The 20,396-nt window shown below is 30.1% G+C and overlaps 1 protein-coding gene across 14 annotated transcripts in view; it reads left to right on the top strand.

Moving 5' to 3' along the window:
- LOC132738574 (putative leucine-rich repeat-containing protein DDB_G0290503) overlaps nt 1–20,396 on the top strand; it is a 75,034-nt gene that overhangs the window by 27,615 nt on the left and 27,023 nt on the right. For 6 of the 14 annotated variants that reach the window (XM_060726135.1, XM_060726090.1, XM_060726150.1 and 3 more), the window contains exons 5-10: nt 740–842; nt 1,115–1,789; nt 10,945–11,046; nt 12,213–12,272; nt 17,882–17,935; nt 19,012–19,173. In XM_060726135.1, coding sequence (XP_060582118.1) covers nt 740–842; nt 1,115–1,789; nt 10,945–11,046; nt 12,213–12,272; nt 17,882–17,935; nt 19,012–19,173 — 1,156 coding nt within the window. Of the gene's footprint in view, nt 1–739; nt 843–1,114; nt 1,790–7,412; nt 7,731–9,504; nt 9,529–10,944; nt 11,047–12,212; nt 12,273–17,881; nt 17,936–19,011; nt 19,174–20,396 lie in introns of those variants that run through there. The other 8 variants (XM_060726111.1, XM_060726143.1, XM_060726159.1 and 5 more) reach the window with 8 other exon arrangements.

Raw genomic sequence — 20,396 nt, 5'->3', positions numbered from 1 at the left:
TCATCTTCCTTTGAAAATATTTCAGTTTTAAGTAAATTTTTTTTCGTTTTTACATGCTTAAATGTTAAGCTAGTGTATAGTGTTTATCCATAGTTAAAGGCTAGTATGATAAACATATTATGTGAAACCTATGAATTCACAAAATTAACAAGAACTCTGAATTAAAGACCTGAAAATTGTTTTATTTTTATAATTATATGTTAATTATAGAAAGTTTGGGTTATTTTGATTGGATTCAATGATTTTGTTCCATTTTGTATGTGTAGTAGCCGAGTTATTACTATGAGAAGCATGTGTGTGACAAGAGAGACAACCCCTTTGTTATTTTGTTCATGTATAATTTTGGTATGATGTGTTACCTCCCTTTGATAGTAGCATATGTTGTTGCAACAATTTCATGTTTTTGATAGAGACAGAATAACCAAAAACAGAAAAGATATTTGAATAATTTATTTAAAATTGAAATCTTAAACTTTTCATACTGTAATTTTGAAATTTAAAAATGAAATATACTTAAAGTAAGGATTATATTTTTGTTTCTCAGTAACACATCTTATCAGCATTGTTATGATAATGATTGTTTTTATTTGTAGGAAGTGCATGGAATACTGACTGGAATGATTTATTTTTCATTTTCTATACCTTTTACACAATTAACATTCAGCATATTGCAACACCTGTTTTTGCAACTTTTATTTCCTTTTATTTTTATTTTTTGTTTGATTTTTTTGTGACCTAGGTGGCATGATGTATTGATAGTATACCCACGCAGTGTTTGCAAGCCAAAACAGAGACGATTCACTGTACCAAGCTATAGTTTCCTTAACAAGGAAAATTTACAGGTAGGGGAAACAACTCTAAACACACTTAACAAAAAGATACACAAATTTAAGCAACTGCATGATTGTCTACCTTTACTAAGAATGCTGTCTGCATGGTTTCTAAAGTCTTATGTATGAAATAACTAAGTTAACAGTAAAGTTTATTATTGCACATCTCTATTCTCTCAATGGTATCAAAATAATCCGTATTATATGTCAAAGTGATCAGTGATTTATAAAAACTTTTTATTTGTAACAAAAATTGAGCACTACTTGTAAATATAATTTTACAGCCAAAATCAGAGACCTCAACTGATAATAAAGATGGGGATACCACTAATGGTGGATTTGAGATTGAAAAAGTTAAACCAAAAGAACAACAGTTTAGCACGTACCGTGGCGTACGTAGTATGAAGCATACTAAAGAGAACAAACATTATCAAGACGGGTTACGGAAGAGCAGTAGTCTGCATGATTTATCCACAGAAGAGCGTGAATCTGGTAGTCTTGATAATTCACGATTTTTAAGTCGATCAGGTGAGGGGCTTGATGCAGAAAGTGCAGCATCATATTCGGACGGTGCACGTCTGCTTTCCGGGTATGGAAATAATTCATATATGACTGTACCAAGAACGACAGCGTTTAAACCACCAAGTGGGAAATCATTATACACATCCAATCAGAACTCGTCTTCCAATACGTCAATTGCTTCGGCACCATCATCTACCTCAGAAACTGCGGGCATGCGTGAACGTCGCGGCTCTTTTGATGACAAATCTATACACAAGTCACGTAATGCTAGTGAAAGGGCACGTTTACATAGAGAAAGATCTGCTAGCATGAAATCATTCCCAACGAACCTTACGTTACCAAAGATAACAAGTTCTAGTGTAGATCGTCTTCTTCCTAGGACCGATTCTTCTGGTCAAAACCAGACTGATCATGAAAATGAGACTGATGAACACAAGGTATGCTGTATTTCTGTTCATTTAAGATTTGGTAAATTTGCTATATAGATAACTTTCCCAGCTTCAAGCTCAGTAGAAGTGTTGTTTCTGGTATTAGAATATTTTTATGATTTTAAACTTCCAGTATCTTGTTGAAAAATATAAGCCTTTATTTCTAAGTTGAAGTAATTTCTGTAATGTTTCCATCCAGAATGTTAATCACCTTACATTATCATCATTTAACTATCATACATTATCTTTTCATCATTTTCATTTCATCATTTACATCATACATTATCATTTCATCATATTACCATCATTCATTATCATTTCATCATTTAATCATCATATATTATCATTTCATCATTTAATCATCATACATCATCATTTCATCATTTAACCAAATGACTTTGCTAATGGTCATCAGGAAAATCACTTCATTTTCATAGCATCTGCATATTATACATATACATACAAATGCATTTGATACAGCAAGCATACAAATCGTCAGCCATGATGTTATATTCAAAAACTTGCTGTTTATGTGAGGGTATTTAGAACATATAAGTAATAAATGATATTCATTTCCAACATTTTCATTTTCACATTCTTTACTCATACCAATATAACAAAAAAATGTTATTAGCTGATATATGAATTTTAATAGGATGTCACCAGTATGTGCAGTACTTGTTTTCAAGTATTTAAACATAATCAGCAGTGACGATTGCTCTGTTAAATTGTGTAATTTTTATGTTTTCTTGAACTTTACATGTCTCTTCTTTATTTACTGAATTTAACCCATAGCCTCGGTTTTAATTTTGAGTAGTTTATTCAAAGTTTAAAGGTTTCAATATCAAAATATAAAGAAAGGATTGCTGACCATGTGGGTTCAAACCTGGTCAGGGGCAAGCCATTCTTTCCATCTAGCAAGAAACTTTACATTCATTACTAGTACTGGTTGGTTCCAGGAACGGATTCAAGAGTGTTTCAATAAGCTTATAGCTTCCAACACAATTAGATTAAAATGAATTTGTATAAACTAAAATACAAAAATTGAACTGGCATGGTTGTATACTGTTGGGTAAATCAGTTTCTGTTTAAGCAGCATAAGGATTAAAGCACATGCTAGTATAACCTGTGCATGGAGTTAATATCATATGACATGTTGACTTTCTTCATTTGGACATTGCTTTACTGCTTTACTTGTTCTTTTATAGGTATTCTCTCATTCTTAATATTGGTATGGTCATTCTATTACAACAGAGGTCATACAAGTTTTTACTGTTGTTATATAAATTATCAAGAGCTTTCAATTAAATCAGTGGTATGAAAGAATTTAATCCCAATTAACTCGTTAACGGACTAGTATGGCTTTACGTAGAGGTGTGATAGTTTACAGGTTGATCATTCTGCTCAAAGAAATGTTTTGAAATACTCGTAAAGGGCTTAATAAGTGTTCCATTAATCTTTTTAGTATAAACACTGGTCATTTCTGATTATAATTTTGTTTGGTTTTGATTATTGGTAAACGATTGGTGCAGAAATGCTGTAAATTAGTTCTGTTCATAAATAAAGAATTTTTGATACTATAAAACATTCAGAAGAATATGTTTTTGTATGCCCGATGCAGCCATATTTACAAATACTAGAAATGTAAATGTTTGACTTTTTTTATCAAAATTAAACCAAATAAGAATCTTTAAAAGAATGAGATAAGAAATAGTCTTGTCGAAAGAATTAAAGAAAGGTAAGATGGGTACTAAAACAATATCCTTTACTTTCATGCAGCAGAAACCTAGATATTTATTTACCCATTGAATGTTTATGAAAATTTACTCTCCCATTTACTTTAATTTACTTCACTGACATTAAAAATTCATGCATGTATGGAATAAATTTCCTTGACTCGAATATATATATTTCCATTTTAGTTCATTTTACGTGTAACTTCCATTATTTACTCAAGTCAAATATTTGGAAAAATTTTCATATGGTATTTTATTTGGTCTATTCTCAGTTTGCATAATTAGATGTAAATTTTACTGACCAGGGAGCGTGCATAACAGACAAGTTGTTATTTATATATTGAAAAATTTAGTTATCAAGTTATACAAGTTTTGTGAGGACTTTATGATAGAGTGTTAGAGGGAATTATATCGTTTTGCTAAACGGGGAGTGTAAATTGTTCCTAATGTTGAAATAGTTGAGGTGTTAACAAACAAAACAGAAGCAAGCCTCTGTCATATGTCTGACAGTGTTAAAATAATGTAGGAATAATTATTGTCAAAAACATGTAGATACTGTCATCAGATTTGATGAAACTTTGCATTCATGTTGACACTACTATAAACATCTTCAAGATAAAAATATAAAAGCATGTAAAGGGATGGTTAAGATAAATGGTCGTCAGTTTTTTAAAACAAGAGAATGATTTGACAATTTTGTATTGTACAAATGCCCAAATGATATTTTATGAATGGTTATGTGCTGATTTGTTGATCAGATCTAGTTAACCTTTGCTTACATTCTTACTGGATGTAGTCAGTACTGTATATTATGCCAAAAAATCCGAGTTGAAAGAAAAATATATGTCACAGTTAGGTATTTAACTGGTATAATATGATTTGTTACAAGTGTTAATATGTCAATCAAGATTAGAACAAGCAAGTCTACTTATACTAATGTATGTTAGATATTTCATTGAAGGGTGCCACACTTAATATACCAGTCTATGCTGGATAAAACATTAATAAATGTGCAAAAGTTAAAATATGTATGTGACAGAGTTCAGAATAGTTATTTCAAGTACCATTACAAGTGCTTTATTAAGTGTAAGATATTTGGATACAAGTGGTTTAATTGAGGATTATATAACTTCTGTTTTATATAAATTCAATTGGCTGTTACAGGATTAAATGACACTCATACATTGTTATACTTTAATGTTACTTACATATTAGGTTAAAATTTTCTAATTAAGAAACCTGAAGGTAAAGTAAGTGTTCTAAAAGACTAATTTTTCTATCGAGTCAATCTAGTAAGGGGCCATGACTCTTGTTAAGGCTGTAAATGTTACAGGTAGTAGGTTTTTCACAAAATGGGAGGTAGAGGGTTAGGTTGGGCATGAATATATTTCATACTTTGTATAATTGTACCTATTACAATCCTTAATATAACAAAAAGAATGCTTGTTCTTTAAAATAGTAACGTTAAATGATAATATTGCATGCACAACACATTACTGATGTCAGTAGCAAGCAACTTGTTTTGACAGCTATTATATTCATAAAGTTAAATCTTATACATTGTAGATGCCAGATGTTATAATATATACACACAAGCATTCACTATACCTTTTTATATCATCTTGAAAATTATATTATTTTTACATCTACAGTAAATGAGTGGAAAATTATTATTTTTAGGTCTACAGTAAATGAGTAACACTTAATATAAGTAAAGAATGAACACATGTATGTAAGATATGATATAAGATAATAGGAGAAATAATATTTGATAATTAATTGAAGAAATGATCAGGTTTCTAGAGAAATTATTCTAAGCCAGTCATTATTAAGATGTTCCAAGTTGTTAATGAGGAATTTGTAATTAAAAGGAATTTGCAGTTTAAAAAATTCAACATTTTTAGTGCACCAGAAAAAAAGAAATGTTTGCAGAAACTTTAAATCATATCTGAATTTGAAGTTTGTCATTGATAAATTAGGGTATAAAATCAAGCATTCCTGAGGTTTGATCTTTTGACTTTGAGGTTTTTCAAAAGACCCTTGATAATATGGTGCCAAGTGAAATATAGGTAACTTTATGTAGATAGTGAGATAATTGCCTAACATGCTTATTTAAAACAGCTATGATTTATTTATAACAACTTTCATTTATATATGACAATTTGATAATGTTTTAGGGCTTTTAGTTTTGAAGTGGAAAAATATGGATTAAGTATACTACATTAGTTGAAGAAGGGAAAGTAAAACAATTATAGAAAAGGTTAAAAATCAAATTATGTGCAACAAATATCTCCATTTGTGATTTAAGTTTTCTTTTGTTTTGAGCTGGAAACATTTAAAATGTGAACAATACTGTGAATGTATTAACTTTTATATGATTAGTACTTGAAAGGGGAAGCAGAAATTTACCAGAAATATGTAGTTTGACTGATTTTTAGTGATTCTAATGTTATGTAACAATAAGACTTTATCACTTTATATTAATTATAGTAGACATTGTAGGTTAAAGGGTTCAAGTTAATTTAACAATCCTCTTGAAATGGACAGAGGCAAAGTGGCAAAGTGCTTATTTTGCACCTTGTATAAAATATTGGTGAACAATTTCAATGAAGTAGATAGAAAGAGTCAATATTGACAGAAAATCAGAACAAACATGTTTCAATACATGGATAATAAATTGACTTTAAACTTTTAAGTTTTTAAATGTAATGTCTATTTGTATGAAGTTTGAGTAAGACCTGCTAAAAATTGATAAATAGCTCTAAGAAAAAAACCTTCATGATGGACGGCATATTTGCAAAGTGATTTTGTAGTTTAGGGGGATAAACTTTTAATGTGACAAATATATTTCATGGTTAAAGAGGAGGTTTGAATAAATCTTTTTTGTGTGTTTTGAAATTTTTTTGCTCTTAATTTAAGCAACATATGGTTTAAACTCTGAACTTTGAAGAATTTTTCTTTGATAACCTATAAGCTTAGTTGTTTGCATGTGAAGTTCTAGTGCTAGGCTACATTGAAGGGTACAAAGAGTTGAAATCTCTTACATTGAAGGTGTGTACTTAATCAGATATTGTTGTCATACTGGAATAAAATGAAAAAAAAAATTTCATCGTTTTTATTCACGATTTATGTATAGAATTATAACAATTCAAAGTGGCTTATACTAAGCATTTAAATAGATTGTATAAATTGTAATTATTGTTAATTACAAACATACATCTTGGATAATTTGGATGTTTTATTATAAAGAAGGTTTTATATTAAGCATCTAGTATCACAGATTTAAGGTGCAGTAAACATCTCTAATTATCTGCTATATATGAAATGTTGATCATACATTCATATTGATTAGCAATGATTTGAAATTCTCTGTTTATCAGAATGATTGAAATTTAGTCGTGTGGGGCTTAGGGTAAATTGTGATATGGTAAAGCTAGTGTCCAGTACTCTTGATAACAATTCAATAGTATCTCTTTATATGAATAGGTGAACAAGTTTCTCCTACTTTGAAGTTTAATTTTCACGACCTTGTGACATCAGATGTAATGTGTTTTAGGAATTCTTGGCAGGATAAGTTAGAAATTTTTCTTTATAATGGGATTATAGTTTCTCCTGTACTGAACTTAATGACTTTATAATGAAGTTTTAAATCATTGTTTATAACAGCAAAACAAACGAATTAAAGCTCATGAAAACAAGATTATCGTGCGGTTGTGAATCTGTAAAACAATAGTCACTCTTGTTTTTCTCTGTGGGAAATTTTTTTTTTACAATCATTCAACTTCTTAATAACATTCAAGCCCAAATGAATTATAAAAATTTGTTATTTATTATAAGGGTATTGAACTTGTATATTTTAAGTTATGGAACTTGCTACAGGTATCTTTGATCGTAACATGTGGCGTACACACTGGATTGACTTAAGTTTGTCATTGTATTGAAAGCTGAACTGTTGCTGTCACATCAATATGAATCAAAATTTACGTGAACAGAAGTTTATCTTAAAACAATCAAATATAGCTGGATATAAAAGTGATTTAAAATTAATTGAATGTTTGGAACACGTTGATAAAATGACTGAGAGTTTAGAACTGTATGAAAATGGTCATAGTGATGAGGAGAGTATGGTATCTTCAGGAGAATATATGTATTTATTACACCATCTTGATCTATATGTAGATCTATATATATGGAAAAACAGGGCGTTTAGAGAGGTGAGTAGCCATTTTGTGATTGTTATATTAAAAAGTAAAGTCAAGATTTATTAACATCATACATTCCATTTTAGCAGTGTTATCTTTTGAGTATTATCATTCCATTAGAAACTTGTAAAATGATGAATTTTAGTTGGTAATTGATGGAAGCAACGACAACAGCTAGATGACTTGCTTCAGGTTTCCAGAAGTTTTTGTCATACACAAAAAAAAGCATAATTCTAGCATAAAATAAAAAAAGAAAATGGGTTAATTTATAGTGAATATTAATACAAATTGTATTTTCTATTTCATTTGGCTATCAGTAGAATTGCTTCTTCCATATATTTTTGGAGCTGCCTTGTTGATGACTGATACTCGGACAGAAACACATACAAATTAATTGCTGACATAAAATGACTGGCAATATTTGGCTACATTGATATATAACATACTCTATTTCTGAAAATTATTACAAGTGGTTACTGCACATAAATCATTTAAATCTGAGAATAAGGAAACAGACTGATGCATTATGTAAATGGCTTTGAAGAGGGATATATTTCTTTCAAGATTAATTTGAAAATTGAAGATAAAATACAAAGAATATAAATTGAGCATATGTGATGTTATTTGCATTGCTGTTTTGTTTTAAGTGGTTTAAAGTATTCTGTCAATAAGAAAGTTTGCATTTGTAAGCAGATATAATATCTCCAGAATGCAATAAAATTATTGCCAGTGTGTCGATATTCCAATTTATGTCTTTGTTTAGTTTGGTGTATTCCAGCTTAATACATATATAGAACAGTGCCTAAAAATTGTTTTCTCTAAATAGAACTTTGCTACAAAAACAGAATTGTGAGTTTGATAAATTTTTGTTTAAACTACAATTATTATGATGTTCATCATCATCATCAACAACAACAACATCATCATCATTACCATTACCAACTCCTCACTCATCATTGTCATCATTGTCAGTTCTATATCATCATAGTCATCATCAACTCTGCATCATCATCATTTAATCATCAGCTAAAAATCTTCATTATCATCATCATCATGTTCTTCATCATCAACTATTTTCTTGTCTCATTGTATTCATCATGTACTCCAATTATTGTTACAAATATGGCTGAGCTTAAAGTTTTTACACTCCTAATTATTTTTACCTCTAAAATAATCATAATAAACACAGTATAAAAACATAATACACTGTTGTAATGACAGAATGTTGCAGCACACTATAATAATATATAGAGGATATTTGTTTACAGTGTAAGATCGGAATATATTTCACCTAGTGAGCACCAAAAGGTATATTTCACGAGTGTGCCACTCGTGAAATATGAACTTTTGGTGTTCACAAGGTGAAATATATTTTCATCTTACACTAAACTAAACAAATTTTCTTTTTATTATATGCAAAGAAACGTTTTAAAAAGACATTAAACCTAATACTGAATGAAAAGCGCGCCAAATAATAATACAACGTGACATCATTTACGACGTCACATCATTAAGTTGGTACCCAGTATTGTGCACGCTGGTATTTCACTGAAATAACGTAAGGGGCTTAAATTCAAAACTGTGAAATTATCAAAGTGGTAATTTCACTGTTTCAAACAGTGAAATTACCAGTTTTTATCACTGATATATTTCTATAAACCCCCGAAAAGCATGTAATAAAATAAATTACACACAGACTAGGTTTCTGACATATAAAAAAAGCTGTGAGGGAGTATATTGTTCATTGTTGAAATATTTATATACACATTTTGAGGACAAACTTTGTTGGCTGTGTGTTAAAATGTTACTTGTAGGTATTTTAAAAATTATACATTATGATAATTTTGTAACAATATCAGGGACATAATATGATGATATGGTATCATTTTTAATTTCCTTTTGTAATATTATTCACTTTGAAATAAAGTAGTGTCTTTTTGTAATTATGTCAGGAGTAGGTCATATGTAAATGTTGAAAGTCTGCTGCGATTGTGCATGTATGAATTTAAAGTCTGCATGGATGTGTAGAAAATTACTGTCAGAGTTTGTGTACTTTGTTGAACTATAGAATAAAACTGGATATTTAGCTATGATATATAAATTGTGCATGTAACAATACAAGGTTTGTCTAGAATTATATATTAAATTATACATCTCTGATTTTATTTATCACTATGAAATAAAAATTTTCATTTAAAATCTCAAAATTTGTATTAAAGTTAAAACTTAACATTGAAAGTAATTTTAATACAAGACTTTTACACTTCATATTTTCCATAAGATGTAGAAGTATTTGTGTTTCCTTTGGCTGTATTCATTGTATCATCATAATTATCCTTCACTCTGATTTATAATATGTTGATGATTTAGAAATGATGATTTACCTTCGGCTGACCAAACTTGTAAACTATAAATGATGTGAGATTTTCACTAAGTAATTATTGAATAAATAGAGGATATTTGTTTGTTTCAGTGTAAGATTGAAAAATATTTCACCGAGTGAACACCAGATGCAATATTTTCCACGAGTGGCGTAGCCACGAGTGAAAATATAATAGCTGGGGTTCACGAGTGAAATATTATTTGATCTTACATGTAAAACAAACAAATTTTCTGTTTATTTCATGATTTTTTAACGATTTTTACACCATTTTACTGATTATTGCCGCGTAACGTCATGCTCTTATCTTCATGACGTCATCAAATAATGACGTCACAATGTTGAAGCAAAATATAATTCCATGATTATTTTTAGATTTTAGATGTTTTTCAGCACATAGTTCGTAAATATTTACGAACTACAGTTATCACGTACATTTTTTATTATGATTGACTACATTTCCGCTGAAAAAAACATTCATTAATGATAAATATTTTATTTTTACGCCATTTATAGTTTGGCTACTGTGAAATTATATTTGGTAATCATTACTGTGAAATTATCAGAATATAATTAACCGTTATAATTCAGTAATCTACTGCAAAACATGTAATAAAGATTATTATTTAATATTTGATAAATTATATCAGAATTAACAATATTCTATGAATGAGAAAAAACTAAAGGTTTCTACATACCTAACAGTCTGAAAACAGTGAAATTTGCATAAGTTCTTAATATGTCTAATAAAATGATTTTTTTACACAATGTTGATAACTTAAAGAATAAAATATGATATCATTTTAATAGAATGTTTCCATGTTAATTTTAACTGTTGGTTTTCAGATGGCCAAGTCATCCGAGATGCAGTCAGTAAGTAGGTCAACCCCACCTCCACCAAGTCCCACCAGGCAAGGTGCCTCAGCTACACCAGGCACCAAGTTTGAGGTAAGAATCTCAATATTTTATTCTGCTTCAAATCTTGTGAAAATATTTTTGCTCCCTGAAACATAAAATAGAAGTTTTTTGCTTGCATAATAGAAATCATCTTGCCGTCTGCATTCCACAGAAGAATGAAATTATTAGAAAGCATTGGAAATAGTCCTGGTTTTTATTTAGACAGTCTGTTTTAAAACATAAGAATATCTACTTTCTGCCACAGCTGTACCCTGCTTGTAGAAATGTAATTTTATTACTAAAAACAAGTAGAAGCTTCCTAGAATCTCAATAATGCAGCAAAATAGATTATACAGTTTCAGTGCAGCACATCAGAAATACATTTCTGTTTAAATATACAAATAATGTCAGTGACTATATATGTCACTTGCTGTTCAATATTTCTGGGTTTAAATCCTGCAAGAGTTGTTTAATACCTTCATGTAAGTAAATTAAGAAGATAGTGGTCATCTTCCATCAATAAAAGTCACCGCATAACCTTCAACATGGTTTATACTACCTTGTCTGATGACATGCCTGGTGTCTCACAGTGTCTGAAAGGGAAGATGGCCCTTTATTAAACATAAACAACAGACAGCTTGAATTAAAACTTAAGCAAATATTTTTCTAATGTAGTAAGACCATATTTAAGGTTTTAAGGTCTTATTTAATGATATGCTATTTTAAGAATCGGTCTAGTTATTTATGCAGCTTATGATGTGAAAAGTGCAGTGAAGTTTAAAAAATCTCTTGCAAGCTTGGTTTTCTTTTAATAACATATTACAGTTATACTGTTGAAACATAATGTGTAAGATTTAGTGATGTCTGACCTAAATAAGATGTCGAGACATATGAAGATTATAGTGTTGTCTGGCCTGTTTGTGCGAGGACAAGATGCATGACTTTCTTTTCTAAGCCTTAGGCTGGATTGTTATATCTTATCTGTTTACAATTTCTAATTCCATTTTTACCAGCATGTTATAATACCTTTTTATGAAATCTTAATACAGTTGGTAAAAAAAATCTGAATAAAATTCTTTAATTTATATTGTTCCTTTTAAATACTAACACTAGTTGTAAAATTTCATGACCGTTCAATTTCGGTTTTGTGCATTTTTTGTGCATTTTTTTTTTGTAATAAACTAACATTATTTTGATTGTTGTGTGTGTGTTGACAGACATCTTCCGAATCCCCCAACCATGTTAGGCTAACCCTTGAGTCCCCAGATAGAGAACAGGTAAGGGGCCACACAACCTTTCCTCTAGCATGACTCAGACCTCTCTTTTTCTCTTTGCATGCTGTCTGCTATAGATTAGACTTAGAGCAATCATTCTTATCATTAACATACATGTGATCTTGTCAGTATTTTCAGATTTATTTCTGAACTGGTCTAACTGGTCAGATATTTTAGCTGCACTTTACAAAGAAAAATGCAGAAATATTGTTATGACCCACTTGTTACTGGCAATTTGACGTTGCTTTACATTTTTTTATTAAATTTTTGTTTATGGTCATTAGCCTCAATATTAACATTGAAATGTCAGTTTGACTTGGCAGACTCATTTTCAGATTAAAAGGTCAAAGATAACTGTAATGCAAAAACATAATTTTTGTTATTTAATCAAAGAGCATTGAGCTTCAAATTTTTTATGTTTTGTCCATGCACATTGATGACTGCTACCCACCATACATTTTTGGGGTCAAAGATCAAAAGTCAAGGTCGTTGTGACTTCAAACTTAAAATTGTTCATTATATCAAACAATAAATTTTCAAATGATCTCTTCATTCAGAAAATATGAAGTTTTCTATCAATGCTGAGAAAAGTAAAGTGTGCTGCTCCTTGGACAGCTCTAGGGACTTGTCTAATTTGGAACAGTCTCTTGTCTAATTTATAGATGTGTTCAATTAAAATACCTGTTATTTTCTAAAATAGAAACAAAATATATTGTTGTTGAATTTATAATGTTCTGTAAAGTTAACAAACTTGAATGTGAAATGATTGGCAGATTTATTACCATTTACATCAGAAAGTTATATTATAAATGTCAGAAATTTCTTAGTTCTTACATTGTATAATTAAAGTACATACATTAATTTAGATCATTAGTAAACTCAGTAATAATACTTTTTGTGTTTTTGTATATATTTCAGACTAAATTAATTTCATATTAACAATATCACATGTATGTTATAGTTGAACATTTTAGTCTATACAATGCATTTCCTTGTTTGTGTTTACTTTTTGCATTTCAAGGGAAGTAACTCTATTGCATGATTGTAAGTTCAGGATATGTATAGGATAATGAGACATATGGGAAACATGAAGTTGTGTCATTGAATTTCAATATATGGCCTGCAAGGATAAATATTGATGTGTAAATGGTGTTTTAACATCTTCATGTTCATTTACATACGAGATTTGTTAGGTATTAAAGGTGTACTTATTAATGTTTCTGGTTTTCTGAAAGTGAGGTATATTTTTGGAAGACTTGTATTTTGGAAGAGGGAGATATTATGGAATGGTGTATTTTGAGAGTGGGAGAGTTAGGGTTAACCCAAACCTGAACTTGGGGGGTGGGGGCAGTGGTGTTTTGAATCTGTTGAAGGTAGATAAATGTTTTGTTCTGGCATAGAAAGTTTATAAATTGAATGCATTGTAGATAATTCCATAAGGTTGTTCAATGATGAATGTATGGTATTTTACATCTTTTTATTAGTATGTATATGTATATCTTATTAATACAATTTCCAACTTTTAACCATTAAACAAAATTAGAAAAGAACCAGAGAGGATTGAATTTGCTCTGCTCTGTGTAGATATATGTTAGTCTATAGAATATAGATACAAGTGTAAATTTATAATCATTATTTGTTAAAAGCATGAAGACTTTTTAGTCCTCTTAAATTAACCCAATCTCTTCAAAATTATAACAAAGGGAACTAACTCTATCCATCATAAATTATAGTATTGATATATTTAAAGGACTGCATGAACAAAGTATTAATAATATATGTATAAAAATATAATCAAACTTACAGTTTTGTGATAGTGTGTAGTATTTACTCTGTAGGTACTAAAATTGTCAGAATATCTGAACTGAGTGGTCAACCTGAGTGGTCAATCTTGAAGGTGTTGTAAAGTCTAGTATATAATTAGAGTACATGAATCCCTGCCATTAATGTGTTGTTAAAGTTAGTTTTAAGATAAGAGGATGACTTTCTCTCCATTTATGAAAGTTGTCATACAGATTGTGAAGTACTTTGATATAGAAGAGGTATAAGGTCATTTGTAAATTCTATAGTCGCCAGTTTTAATACTTATTTACTTGTTTCACGAGGGATGGATTTAGGTTCTGTATATTCAGTGGTCAGATATATCTAAGATGATGTTTAAATTTGACTTCATCTGTCAATATTTCTGATAATGATGACACTGGTTTTGGAGATTTATATGTCAAAGGAATTTGGGCATAACTTTATAACGCAACTGATATTTATAAGAGTTTTGAAATGTGAAGGAAAGAGGGTCAAACATGGAATAATTATATTACTTTAAGGTAAGAATTAAACAAAAAGTAAATATTTTTTCATTTTACTTTTCTATTATTTATGTTTGTAAATGTTCAAAGAGTTTGTGAAATTGTCAATAGTTTGAAGTTATAATCATGATCCATGCTTACAGTAAACCTGTATAGGAAAAATACAGTCCTAGCTTTATATGTCATTTACATATTTATAATGTATTCTGACTTTTCCTCTGTTACAACTGTATACAACCTGGGCAGCATCACAGTTATTATATAAGCTTCCATCTCCAGTCAGTAATCAGGCTTTATATTTTATAATCTTTGATGTGTATGTTGTCCCATATCTAAACCAATACTAGTATATTATTAAACTATTAGACCCTATTGCTAATGCTTTCAAACCATAAAGCCAATATTATCAAACCATAAAACCAATACATGTATTATCAAACCATGAAGCCAATTTTATCCAACCTTAAAGCCAATACTATCAAGTTACAATACAACCAACACTATCAAACCCTTAAATCAACTCTACCAAATGCTGAAACCATAAAACCAATTTTAGCAAACCCTAAAACTAATTCTATCAAACCCTAAAACCAACTCTACCAAATGATAAATCCATTTCTAGCAAACTGTAAAACCAATTCTATCAAACTCTATTATAACTTTATGATAAATTAATCATAATAGTGTCAAATCAAAAGCAGTACATGATGTAGAAAACTCTATTTACCTTGCTTCCAGTTTGGAAAGGTGCAAAGGTTATATATCAAAGACTAAACAGAGGATCAAACATACAGCTGCCTATTAATGATGAACCTGACCATTTCCGTCACTGACTCACAATAATGTTTTGTTAGATTAAATTTGTGCACATCAATGTCATTTTTTAAGAACAGGTATCAAGAGTTACAGAAAGTTACACTGTCAGTTGAATATTAAGGATGTCCTTTAACCTTTTACCCAATGAGCATATTGTGAAAAATGGCCGTTTTCATTGAAAAGCCTCCTGTTACAAGTTCAAACTGCTATGAAACTGTGAAAAATGCTTCAATACTGATGAAACTTGGCACAAATGTTGACTGGACCATAGCCTCTGTAACAGCATTCTCAATCGTAAATTTACTGTTACCATGGCAATGGGGTGACGTGTCAAAATCGCGAAAAATCACTATTTTGCATTGTTTTTTTCCATCAAAACTGATTTCAAAGTGCTGCAACTTCTCAATGAATTAAGATAGAGTAAAAGGCTTTTCAGCGTCAGTTACTAGTTACCGTAAGATCGACCTGGGGCAATTTTTAGCCTGTCACATGTCCAAAATTTTCTTGGCGATGAGGGGGACTACCGCCCCCCCCCCTTCAAACCCCCAAAACAGAAAGGGGCACATCCCCCTTCTGGCAACCCCCTGATGTACCATTTTGATGGGGGCAGCGCCGAAAAAGTGGTCACTTTTTTAACAACATTTCTCAAATGAAAAACAGTGTTTGGGGCCTAAATAGGGCATTTTTTCACTGTTTGAGGCCTCAAAAGGGGGGGGGGGCAAAAAGCCGTCAAAACACATCTATATAAGGGAAAAGGTTAAAGATGCATAATCCTGTATTTAATAATTTTCACATCTGTTTAATCGTTAGATTATACTAAAAAAGCAATGAGATAAGAGCATGTTCAGTGGTAATTTTACACAATGTTCGAAAAAAATACTGTCTACTTGCCACAGTGTATTATTATAATAAGTCATAAGTGAAGATCTGTAAAAGTTGTCTCCCTTATACCTATATACCTGATGCTGAGACATAGTACCTAATGTATTGCCCAAACCAATCTGAAATAGTTTGAACTTGTATGATGTATGGCAGAGCCCTTTATGTTAGATTCTATTTCACACCTTGCACACCTGTGTTACATATTCTACATTAACAATCTGTATGACAGTGTTTCATGTTCAAAATAATTTCAATTAAGATTTTAACCACTGCATGACAACACAGGACTTCAAACTATGTAATATGTGTTTTAATTTTTATCATAGCAGTTACTGTAGTGTCATCTAAAATATTCAAAATGATGAGAGAAAACTTGCTTAAAAAAAAGTATTGTCAAATAATATAACTATTTTGATATTTGAAATTCTCATGATGTAAAACATGAAATTATCTCAGTTAGAATGGATGTGTTAGTCTGACAGGTGCTTTAATTTTGTGTTATTTTTGTTTATTTGCTTTTTGTGTTTTTGGAAGATTAAGTTACATTTTGTGCCTGGGGTTTGCATGTATAATTCAATGTTGACAAGTTTGTTAAAGGGACTATCAGGTATCTTACAAACAGTCAAATTTTCATTCTTGTTAAACTTGTTTTGTGTATCAGCAAATAAACACATAAGAAATGGACTTTTAGATGATTGTATGTATGTATTTATGTTGTGTTTAGTTTTGTGATGTTTTTGGGCATTTTTGGGATGAATCAATCAGGGTCATTGGATGATTTATTTGTGTTTGGTTAAAGGTATGCACAGGAAAAGAAAAAGAGCTCTTCATGCAGTTTACAGTAGAAATTAGTAAATTGTTCTTCAGTTATTGATAATTACATTCTGTATTTTAATATACTTTCATGAATACCGATAGATGTAAAAAATGTTGTATTTTAGTCAAGACTGGAGGAAAATGAGAAGTGATGTCAGTAAAGATATTGATTTTTGCAGCCAGTTAATAATATTTGTTATAATGATTTTTAAAAGTAATCATCTTAACACATCGTTTACTTTGTAGGAGGAAATGTTAGATTTTTGTTTGTTTCAGAAATATTTTAAAGATTATTTTACATCTTAAATATATACATTAGGCAACACAGATATGTGTTACTAGGAACTATATAATGGGTGTAAATGTGTAATTTAGTGTCACCTGGAATATCATTGTATGGATAGGAAAATGAACATAACTTTCAAAGTTGATATTTAAATAAAGAGAATTATTGTCAGCATGAGGGTTTGATAAAATACAGTTGTTTATATTTTCTCACAAGTTTTTGACAATAACACAAAAATTCCAGGTAACATTTAAGGTTAACCTTTTACCGTGACAAGATGTGAAAGCATTATTTTACTCTAAATTACAGGTGTTATTTTATGTTAACCTGTGTCTTTCTAGATAAGGACAGAATTTTCAAGTTTTGGTCTAAAATTTGTAAATTTTTCAATTTATTTATAAGAGTAATTATTAGTTTATTACATGGACTAGATGCAACTGTTTTGTATTTGGTTACTATAGTAACATTTAAAGTAGGCATTTAATTATAAAATTGGTATGTTTCAGGATTTGATGTACATGAAGAAAGGCTGGCTAATTAAGATGGGAACCTCTGAAAAGGTAAGAATGAGCTCAGCAAGTAATGACTATAGTTATTGTATGGCTATGTGTGTCATATACTCTGTTATAACATGTTCATATGAAGCCTGTAAACAGAAAACATTTGCTTATTAACAGGCTTAAGGTCATTAAATATTTAGTGACCTATAATAATTTGCTGTTTGTAAAATGTAAACATGCTAAACGGATGCATGTTTACTTGTTTAAGCTTATGCATTTTTGTGTTGTTAAAGAACATTATGTAGATATTTTAGACCTGGCTTACAACTTACATAAACATTCAAAGCAAACAAGCTTCATGCATAGCAAGCTTCATTCAGTGCTAAATGCTTCATTTATAGTAAACCAGCTTTATATATATAGAAAACATTTTAGCTTCATTTATAGTGAAAAGGCTTCTTTTATAGTGAACAAGCTTCATTCATAGTGAATAAGCTTTATTTATAGTGAACAAGCTTCGTGTATAGTGAACAAGCTTCATTTTTGGTGAAAAGGCTTCATTCTTAGTGAATAAGCTTCATTCATAGTGAACAACTTCAATTAGAGTGAACCAGTTATAAATCATAATACACACTTATTTATTTTTTTTGGTAAATGCTGGATATATTTTGAATTGTACAAGAAATATCAGAAGTATTATGCATTTTAATGAAAACACAGGGGTCGTAAAGGGTGCTAGGTGTGAACTATTTTATTACATGAATTGTCTACTTTATTTACAGTAAAAAGGGTAGATAAGGAGTAAACAAAATAGTAAAGTAGAAATAATTTATATGTATTTACTGTGATTAATTTGATCATATCAAATATATGCTACACAGCACAATTTTAATCCTACAAAATTGTATATAACTAAATACCATCTCCCTGGTTCCATCTTGTATGCTTTTCATACATATTTGTATTGATTTGTCAATTCTCTACAAAGACTTAACAGTATACAGTTTACCATATGATTTAAATAGTATTGTATTGGCACAAGTTAATATGATTGGTATTGGGACAAGTTAATGTTTTGGTACAAGTTAAGGTTCTAGTAATACAGTAGGTATGACTATATATTATTATAATTACAGGATTGGAAGAAGCATTGGTTTGTGTTAACGGGTAATTCACTAAGATATTACAAGGATGCGAAGGCAGAGGAAACAAACAATCTTGATGGCAGGATTGACCTGTCTAGTTGTTACGATATATCTGAGGTTCAAATACAGAGGAACTATGGCTTTAAAATCAAGGTAAAATATCTACCATCCATGTATATACCACATATATATACCATATAATACAATAGAATGCAATGATATCCTTAACTTGAATAACTTCACCATATAATTATAATACAGAAGTAAGATAATGAAACACAAGTTGGTTGCTAGGTTTTGATATTGGGTTTGCAATATAAACAATAAAAGTTTTAAAAAGTAGGGCTGGAAGAGACAAAAATGAAATTTATTTGATAGTTTTAATTGGGTTAGTTTTAACTGTAATTTTACATGTACAAACTCAAATAAAATGTTTGTATGCAAAGGTAACCTGTGGAATGAAAATTTACTTTTTTTCAAACTCTTATAAAAAGCAGTTAAAGAGAGCTTTTTAGGGACCACAAGTTATTCTATAAAATAACACTGTGGAAAACTTTTATTATATAATTTGGAATCTTTCTAATAACTTGGGGTTTTGGTTATTTTTGTGTTATTTGTAAGATTTCTCTGGAATGTATTATTTTGGTAAAGGTGTTGCCTTGCATGATGTAACTGTGTTAGTTAAACACTGTACAACACTGACTGTGATAACTGTGTTAGTTAAACACTGTACAACGCAGACTGTGATAACTGTGTTAGTTAAACACTGTACAACACTGACTGTGATAACTGTGTTAGTTAAACACTGTACAAAGCAGACTGTGATAACTGTGTTAGTTAAACACTGTACAACGCAGACTGTGATAACTGTGTTAGTTAAACACTGTACAAGGCAGACTGTGATAACTGTGTTAGTTAAACACTGTACAATGCAGACTGTGATAACTGTGTTAGTTAAACACTGTACAACGCAGACTGTGATAACTGTGTTAGTTAAACACTGTACAACACTGACTGTGATAACTGTGTTAGTTAAACACTGTACAACACTGACTGTGATAACTGTGTTAGTTAAACACTGTACAACGCAGACTGTGATAACTGTGTTAGTTAAACACTGTACAACGCAGACTGTGATAACTGTGTTAGTTAAACACTGTACAACGCAGACTGTGATACCTGTGTTAGTTAAACACTGTACAACGCAGACTGTGATACCTGTGTTAGTTAAACACTGTACAACACTGACTGTGATAACAATTACTGGTGTAGTGACTATCACTATTATTATACTGTACCTTTATACTTTTTAATCATAAGCAGTGGACTATAGGTGTAACACCACTAAATACTTTCCTTCTTTTTTTTCTTATGAA

This window comes from Ruditapes philippinarum, unplaced genomic scaffold, assembly GCF_026571515.1.
Source record: "Ruditapes philippinarum isolate M1 unplaced genomic scaffold, ASM2657151v2 ctg2210_1_1_1_1, whole genome shotgun sequence".
Classification (NCBI taxonomy): domain Eukaryota; kingdom Metazoa; phylum Mollusca; class Bivalvia; order Venerida; family Veneridae; genus Ruditapes; species Ruditapes philippinarum.
The sequence above is the reverse complement of the archived record's forward strand: the minus strand, read 5'-3'. Positions and strand labels throughout refer to the sequence as shown.